This window comes from Macrobrachium rosenbergii, chromosome 48 (assembly GCF_040412425.1).
Source record: "Macrobrachium rosenbergii isolate ZJJX-2024 chromosome 48, ASM4041242v1, whole genome shotgun sequence".
Taxonomy (NCBI): domain Eukaryota; kingdom Metazoa; phylum Arthropoda; class Malacostraca; order Decapoda; family Palaemonidae; genus Macrobrachium; species Macrobrachium rosenbergii.
The window spans coordinates 29,907,151-29,916,544 of record NC_089788.1 but is presented as its reverse complement, the minus strand read 5'-3'; the positions used below and the strand labels follow the sequence as shown (position 1 = coordinate 29,916,544).

General features: G+C 38.5%; 1 protein-coding gene and 1 non-coding gene across 2 annotated transcripts; both read left to right on the top strand.

The window, feature by feature from the left end:
- The first annotated feature begins 4,604 nt into the window (after positions 1 to 4,604).
- TRNAI-AAU (transfer RNA isoleucine (anticodon AAU)) lies at positions 4,605 to 4,678 on the top strand. Its single transcript has one exon. It is a non-coding gene; the product is annotated as a tRNA-Ile (tRNA).
- A 3,465-nt stretch (positions 4,679 to 8,143) lies between these two features.
- Positions 8,144 to 8,623, top strand: LOC136831014 (uncharacterized). Its single transcript, XM_067090958.1, has one exon. It carries the CDS (start codon positions 8,144 to 8,146, stop codon positions 8,621 to 8,623), a length of 480 nt encoding a protein of 159 aa, XP_066947059.1.
- The last annotated feature ends 771 nt before the right edge of the window (positions 8,624 to 9,394 follow it).

The following is a 9,394-nucleotide window of genomic DNA, read 5'->3' as shown; positions in this document are numbered from 1 at the left end:
AATATTGCGGTTTAAACTTTAAAGGAAACTAACTCTTTCCTTGGTCTGAGGTGAATAATGATCATAATTACACCTGTACTTCATAGACAGTCAACACGAGAGTGCGGCACTTGGTCGTTCCATTTTCCATTCCACTTTCAGTATTTGACAGTCATACTGGGACCTTTTATTCCGACAGTCCAGCCATGATCGCATACATTAAACGCTGATTTGTCGTCCTCCATTTTTTTATGGAAAAATAGAAATCCGAACAGTACCCTTGTTTTCGTAGCCTTGTTTTAATTCATATGCAAAAGAGCGAGCTTAACAAGTCAACAAAAGAGCGAGCTCAACAAGTCACAGACCTTTCCTATCTTATGCCATGTATGGTGTCCTTCATGACAGGAGGTGAAATATTTTATTTTTTCTTCCTGTGAATCAGAAAAGGCTTTGACAAACACTTTCAATGAACGGAGGAGTGTTAGCAACGTAGGTTACAACTTTTGCCTAATTTGGTCAAGATTTTCTACATCTCAACAAGCAAAATATTTTTTCTCAGAGCAGTTCATGCAATATTAGAAGGTGTTTCCCCAGTTGGTTTAAGCCACAGGGCATAAATGAACGTTTTCCAGTCTGAAAAGAAAAGGGAATATTTCACAAAATATTTCACTGTGTGTTCTAGATTGAGTGAAGTCTGTTAGCTTATTTGATTAAAAGCCATGCTGATGACGCTGGACATGTGGGGCATGTTTCCCTAAGTATTCAAAGTGTTATGCTACAAAATCAAAAATGAATGTAGGCTTGTTTGATTAGCTGGATAGACGACTTCGCTAATAATTTGGACTTCTCTGGTTCTTGGTCAGTTTAGTAGGTGACGTTTTCTGAGAAAGTGACATCCCGCTTGAGATATTAGCTTTGCTCTGTGTCGTTCATTACTTGGGTTTTATAATAACGTTTGCCTATATATCATTTGCATTACAATGTTTATAACAAAGTCATGTGACCCATTTATTTCTGTGCTGTACTGTTGAAGTGAGGCCCCATGTTATTTGTGAAATACGAATATAGATTCAACGTGCATATATGAATATAGAATCAACTTGAGTGATGCATTTTCATTTGTTATTGTTTTATACGAATTAAATCTTTAAACACAAATTTAAGGTGAAAACCATATATTTAATTGGGTGAATAAATATTGTAAGCATAATAGAGATTATGAAACTTATTTATCACAGCAATGTTTCTTCTACTGTAGTTAAAAATAAATTTTTATTTTAAAGTTATGGAATATAATTTAGTTAATTCGTTGAAATTACAGCATTTTTTATACAACATGCCCATACCCACGTAGGGAAAATGAGTTTTTCAATTCAAAAGAGACTTACGAAAACTCAACAACTCCTAAGCATCTTGGGTGATGACGAGTTAAACTGAAAGTAAACAGTTCGCACGTACTCGGTGATGTCGATGAATGCATTACTGACATATAGCCACTAGCAATTATACTTTGCATCAAAGAGTGGCCTTAGATGATTACAGAGAGATTGTCATCATATTTCTGGACTGGACTTTTCTAATATATATATATATATATATATATATATATATATATATATATATATATATATATATATATATATATATATATATATATATATATATATATATATATATATATATATATATATATATATATATATTTATTATTTAGCCCAACGTGGGGCTCAAACTCATGACTCCAAGAGTAAGTCTCGCGCTGGTCGGGCTTACTGTATGAGACGCTAGGTTGCAAGAATCCTAGCCTGTATTAAAGCCATGGTAGCTTTCTTAAACTCTAGAAAACTACTAGGCTCGCCATACCGCTTGGCGTTTGATAAACAAAGCAAGAATTTTACTTCTGGATAATATTTGCATGGGATACTGCCAAGAAAAACCAAGCACCTGTATCGCACAAGCCTTGGATTATCCATATTCACTGTGTGAGGCTACCTACCTCACCCCGTTCAAACTGGCAGAAAACTGAAAGCAGCACACCTTCTGGCACCACGCTTGCTAAGGGGAAGAAGCCATATCCTGTAAATAAACATGCATAAAATACTCAGGAATGCTAAGGTAATCTTCTTCTTTTAACGTGCTTTTATTCCCATTTTTGTATGGGGTAAGCGATGCCTTCTTTTTGAAGGACTTTTTGATTTGGCTTTGGGGTAAACCTGTGGTCTCGATCGGCTGCCCTGCCTGACGTCGCTTAGACCCGGATCGTATGTTTCATGTATCATACCCGACCCAACGCCCTTTCTTCCCAGCAGCGAAGTTATTGATGGCGATTCGAGACGTGTGAGATGTTTGTTATGTTTTTAGAAGGTGTTGTAGTGGCTTTGTTTTGTGTGTGCATTTAGTCTGTAACATCCATTTGCTTTTTAAGCAAACTTATCCGTTGATTACATATATAATCCCGGGATGTCTACACGGATAGCAAAGTGTCTGCCTCTCTGATCAGTCGGCTGTGGGTTTGAACCCGCGCCACAGACCTCTACGAAGTCCGAAGCTGCTGCTGTAACCGACTGAGCCATCGAGGCTCTACTCAGGAGTGCTAAGGTAATCTCACTATATAACTTTGATCACCGAGTTATACCAGTTAGCACTCCTTTAGTAGTATAATATGTGGATGTCAGTCGTCAAGGGAAATAAGTAGTTTCACTTGGTTTTAAGGATACAGGTTGTTAACTCGTTTTTAAGGATACAGTTTGTTAACTTAATTTTAAAGATTGTTAACTGTTTTCAGTTGTCTTATCTCACTATATAACTTTGATCACCGAGTTATTTAGTAGTATATATGTGGATGTCATTTAGTTTCAAAGGTTTTAAGGATACAGGTTGTTAACTCGTTTTTAAGGATACAGTTTGTTAACTTAATTTTAAAGATTGTTAACTGTTTTCAGTTGTCTTATACATTTACTTAGAAATGAAATCTTTGTAGAGTCGGTAGAGCACAGGGCGCTTGTTTCGTAGTCAAGGGTTCGAGCCGTACGTTGGGCAAGATGCTCAGATTTTGGATAGCGGTTTTGAAATCCGAGCTTTTAATTTTCTAATGAAAGAATACCAATTAAAATTTATCTTACGGGATGTGGTCTATTGGCTTATCGAAAGGAGTAGGCCTACCTATAAACAAAGGGAGAACGTGACAACTTGTAATAGCTGATTATATCAGATAAATTTAGTATTTTTCCAGTACATCCGGTAATAAGGATCTTACGGCTCATTCAGTACAACTTTTCAAAAAATACTGTTCAATAAACACAAATAACGTTTGGATTTCATTAAAGTCTTTATTCTCTATGAGTAACGCTGATCAACCTCATTATTCATTGCCCAGAAGTAAAATCCCCACATCCAGTCATTACCGAGTTGATCACTTCAAACCCTAATGCATCCTGCAATGACACAGGCGGGAAAAATCCTAGATGCCGCCCCCAGATGATGGAGACCCTATAATAGCAACATCGACCTTCAGTGAATTCGAAGGGAGAGATTCTGTATGTCCCTTCATTAATACATGTGAGCCGCCCCTTTCATTAAGAATCCCTGGCGACAGGACTGGCTCACACCGCTAACGCCCTGAGGATGACTGTCAAACAAGTGCTCCAACACTACCCACCGTCACGTACACACACACACACACACACACACACACACACAAACACCTATGCACAGATACCAATTCAGTTTTTATGACTGACCATCGCCAATCATACCCCTCTCTACGATGCAGCCCTAGCATCCAGTGATAAGTGTCATGCCTGCATTTATACGCTCCGTGAATATTAGATAAATCAGCATTATATCCTCAGCGTTCGTTTAAATGCATTAACAGACTGCAAGCTGGTATTCCACCTATGAATTCTGTAAGTGTAAAATACCTGGGATAGAAATAAAGGTGAGCAAGCCAGTTAAAAAAAAAAAAACAACGCAATGGAGTCGGCAAGGTCATTATTATTATTATTATTATTATTATTATTATTATTATTATTATTATTATTGCTAAGAGATTCACAATTTCGTGAAAAACAATCCGTGTAGTAAAAATCCATAATTATGTAGTAAATATTTTACCATGTAAAGTCTTTGTTAATTTTACATAATATATTTACTATATAATTGTGGATTTTCATTAAACACATTATTATTATTATTATTATTATTATTATTATTATTATTATTATTATTATTATTATGGAACTACTAGTCTGAATATTGAAGAGTTTTTGTCCATCTCTCAGAGACGGATGTAAAGATGATAAGGAAACCTCAAGAATCTCACAGAAGCCTTTCAAGTAAGTTGAGAACGTATTCGGATGCGCTAGCTGTTAGAGCACTAGTACTCTCTCTCTCTCTCTCTCTCTCTCTCTCTCTGTCGCCCGCAACTCTCCTCACCCAGTCGCACATCCTCTCTCTCTCTCTCTGTGTGTGTGTGTGTGTCTGTGTAACACCCACATACGCAGTGGCGTATCAACTCTCTCTTGTACACAGGTCGTATCAACTAACCCTCTCAGAACGACAATATCCCAAGCTCGAGGTACTCAAGGTCATAATATATAATGAGATAATGTTTCGCAATGGATAGAGGCCTGTTAGCTCAGTTGGTTAGAGCGCCGTGCTAATAACGCGGATGTCGTGGGTTCGATCCCCATACGGGCCAGTTGTGTTTTTGTGTTGGGGTAAGTTAGCAAATTCGCCAGCGCACATTGAACACTAATGGAAATGGCAATTTATTTTTTGTGGGAAAAAAAAAACTTTACCACGAGATGACAAAAAAATCTGGCTATGTACGCTCCCTCGGCAATTTAAAAAGGCCGTTTGCCGTCCCGTATTTTGGATGTTTTGGGTGCTTTCATCATTAACAAAACCGGTAATGTTCATAGGATTAAATTGTTTGATGATTGGTTCTTGCCTTTTAGAAATGAAACCACCTTCCTTTTCCAATTTTCTTTTCCTTGTTCTTATTTCCTTCTGGTCTGTACCAGAAAAGGTATACTGTATATTAGGTTGCTCGTTCCGTTAGCCTTTGTTGATGAAAGAACACTATATATAATGTTATTCTGGGAGATATGAATAGCAGAAACCCTCTTTGGTGTGTTATAGTTACCAATCAAAGGGGACATTGCCTTTGTTCCATCGTAGAAGTGAAAATGTTGGAATCCTAAATACGGGGGAGTCTACATATCGTGTTCATATGGGCACTTACCAGGAGTTGACTTATCTGTAAGCAGTGATGACTGCCTTATTGACTTCAGTTGGAGAATGGTAAATGATAGATTTACCAGTGACCGTTTCCAAATTGTAATGTTGCTCCAAATTAGGAAACATTCCAGGAGCACAGCTCGATAGATGACTCGAATGATAACTTTTCCTGTGTAGTGGTGCCATTGATTTTTTTTTTTTATTACAGTTGTATTCTCGGCTGGCCTTCAGTCAGTACCCTTGGTTTCATGCATATTTATTGAATTTCATTAGGCAAGGGGTCATACCTGCATGGAAATTGAAGAGGTATGAAAGGAATCTTGGGCAATTTACATATTTAAATTCAAAAACATCTCTGCCTGTAGCTTAGAGTTCAAGATTTCAAATCAGATTTACTCCTTGTCAACTCCAGTTCTCAAGCTCAGTCCTTGTGAAGTTGCAGATCCCCGGTTGGTCACAAATGAGTTTGCTAATCATTTCACTAATTTTGCAAAGCAGAATTATGACAGACCTTACTCTACTCAAAGAAGGCCAATAGACCAAATGATTTTATTACATCAAGGAATGAACAATACTTCCTATCTTTTACTATGAAGGAATTTGAATCAGCTTGAAGTAAGTGTAGTGAATCAGCTTGAGGACCGGATAACATAAAATACTCAATGGTTAAGCGTACACCAGAAAATACCAAGTTCTTCATATTAAGCATTATTAACAGAATTTTTTGAGAACATATCATTCCTAAGCTATGGGAGACGTTAAAATTATTACCATTTATGAAACCAGGGAAAGACCCTTTCAGGATAGAGGATTATCATCCTATGGCACTGACATCAGGCCTGTGTAAGATTCTGGAAAAAACGGTGAATACATGTTTGATGTGGTACTTAGAATTGGGTAAATATTTGTCCCCTACTCAGTGAAGTTTTCGAAGTATGAACTCCACATATGATATGATGGTGTGAATTGAATCTTCAGTCTTTGAAGGTTTTGCTAACAAACAGCATCGCAATACTGTTTTCTTTGACCTTGAGAAGGCCTATGAAACAACATAGAGATATGGCACTTTTTTTTTCATCAAGGCTTTTATTTCAGGTTCAAGTTGGAACAACATTACTAAGAAATCAGAAAACTAAGTGCGTGATTTTGTTTATTAGTTGAAGCCACTGGGAAAGTTCAAAATGAAACGACAGAGTGCCAAGTACTTTCGTGCACTTTAATGCATCATCGGGGCACAACAACAACGTTGGATTTATTTAATCAAGGTGTTCCACAAGGTAGTGTTTTCAGCATAACCTTGTTTGCCGTGGCAATCAATGGGGTATCCAAAATAATTCCCTCAGATGTAACTTTGTTTGTTGATGACCTTTCGATATCTCGCACCATCAAGGGTGGCAGTGGTTGAATGCAGTCTGCAGCTCTACCAATAATAATATAGTAAAGTGAGCTGACATGGTAGGATATAGGTTTGCAGTTAGTAAAACAGTAATCATGCACTTTTGCGGAGTCCATCCTGATACAGATTTGTTCATACATGGGCAGAGAATTTCATGTGTTGGTGAAACAAGGTTTCTTGGGTTGATTTTTAATTGCAAATTGACTTGGATTCCATAGTTGTGTTGTGCCATCCCCTGTGGGGTAGGGTAGGGGGTGGACATTTTGGGAGTCGGCTCTCACTTGTGCCATTGGCGGAAGAATAAGCTTCATGAAAGGCTGATGATATCTTTGATATCTTTTTAAGGTTTTAAGGTTTAATTTTTCTTTTTGTTTCTTTCGATCTTTATGGGTAGTAGCTATAAAGATTTGAGTACCCCTAGGCCCTCTGATGATACTGCTTTGGCACAGTTGTTGACCGCTGGAACCTCCTCTGACAACTTTTGTTTGGAATTGTTTAGGAAACATTCTAGTGTAATTACGCTGGTTTAGGAAACATTCTAGTGTAATTACGCTGGAACCCAATGCACCAGCACAAGCAAAGGGAAATTGACGAGAAATATACGAGAAAATAGGACCATGAATATTTGAAACCTCTTATGTTAAATATTTAACTTTTAATCTGGAAGATTCTAGTAACGATATTTTTAATGTGTACAGAGACATTGTTAAGTGTTTTGGCTGAGAGCCCAAGATATCATGTGAAGGTCGAGGAAAACTGACAGTAGAATCGACCTCAGCAAAAGAAAGTGAAAAATTGAAAGCATCATCCCATCTCAGAGGAGTAAAATGGACTGTGCAGTACATGCTTTTTGGAATTACTCCAAGAGAATAATGGATGACTCCAAATGAAGACGTATTCGGAGGAGAACCTGGTAGAAGAATTAAAAGATCAAGATGGGATTAGAATTGAAAGAATGAAGAAGACAATCAATGGAGCCTTAGTTCCACTTCCAAATTATTATGTTTAGTTCTTCTCGATTGACTAATGTAATAAAAGCAGCCTGGCCATGTTTTAAGGTTAAGCAATATACCCCAAGACCGAGGAGATGTTTTCACTATCAAGAATTTGGACATGTGATAGGGTCTTGTAGGCAGATGCTACAAGGCGAGGCTGCCACATGTGTTAAGTGTAGTGATCCAGAGCATGGTGTATGTTATAAAGAAGCAAGATGTATACATTGTGGAGAGATTCATCCATCTTCTTCACAGAACTGTGATGTGTGCATCATAGAAAAGGTGATACAGACATTAAGGGTAAGTGAACTTATCACATTTAGAGAGGCAAAAGAAAAAGCATTAAATCAGTATATTAGACCTGGAATACCTTTTTCCAGTATTGCTGCTAATAGAAGAAGAAATATAAATGCTACCAGAGGTGCTTCCCTTGGCAATGTAAGGGGGAAGATCAGTGACAATCTGTACTCCCACCTCACTGGAGACTGCACCAGTGGTTTCTGGCACTCCTGCCTATTCGGAGGCTGCGCCAATGGTTCCTGGCACTCCTGCCTCTTCAGATGATACGCCAGTTGTTTCTGGTGCCCCTGCCTCTTTGGAGGCAGCTCCAGAGATTTCTGGCGCTGCTGCCTCTTTGGAGGCAGCGCCAGAGATTTCTGGCACTCCTGCCTCTTTGGAGGCATTGCCAGAGATTTCTGGTGCTCCTGCCTCTTTGGAGGCAGCGCCAGAGATTTCTGGCACTCCTGCCTCTTTGGAGGCAGCGCCAGTGGTTTCTGGCACTCCTGCCTCTTTGGAGGTGGCACCACTGATTTTTGGCACTCCTGCCTCTTTGGAAGCAGTGCTAGATGTATCTGGCACTCCCACTTCTTTGGAGGCTGTACCAGCTATACCTAGTGTGTCAGCTTCTTTGGAGGCTGTGCCATCTATAGTTGGCACTCCTGCCTCGTTGGAGGCTGTATTATCAGTATTTGGTGCCTGTGTCTCCCTGGATCCTGCACCAGCTGTTACGTAACTGGTGCTCCTTTGTGTGGTGTTCCTAAGATTGATAGCCCTCTAAAAAGGAAGGCAGCCACAAACAGTTGGTCTTCCGGAAAAAAGAAACAAGGCAGTAAGTTGAAAGCCCTTAAAAGAGGCTCCAATTTAACAACCTCAAAAGCAAAGTAGAATTCATTAATTTTCTCCAGTGGAACTGTCAGGAATTAAGAGTGAAATGGGAAGAATTAAGGTTGCTCATATCAGAAGTATCTCCTGTGTGTATAGTTTTGCAGGAGACTATGATAGATAACAATACATGTCTGAGTTCATGAGTGTACAGCCTATCATTCCACTTATAATATAAATATAGGAAGCCATGGGGGTGTAGTTTTATATGTTTACAATGACACTCAACAAAATCCTTTAGTATCTAGTCTACACTGCAAGTGATAGGTGTGTAGATCCATATGCAAAGAAAATATACAGTATCTCTCTCTATCTACCACGTCCCTTTGTTATTCTGGGATATATGAATAGTAGAAACTCTCTTTGGGAGTGACATCATTACCAATCAAAGAGGAAATTGCTTGTGTTCCATCATAGAATGTGAAAATGAGGGAACCCGAAACACAGGGAAGTCTGCACATTTTCACATTCAAACAGGCACATTATCAGCAATTGATTTCCAGTAGTAATGAATGTAGCTTTAAATTTTCCATCTTCAAGGCTGCCTAAATGGAACTTTGGTAAAGCTGATTGGGCAAAATTCCAGGAAAACAGCTCAATAGATGGCTCAGCTGATGACTTT

Excerpts from the sequence above, each read along its gene's own strand:
- LOC136831014 (XM_067090958.1), top strand. The coding sequence starts at position 8,144 with ATGGTTCCTGGCACTCCTGCCTCTTCAGATGATACGCCAGTTGTTTCT.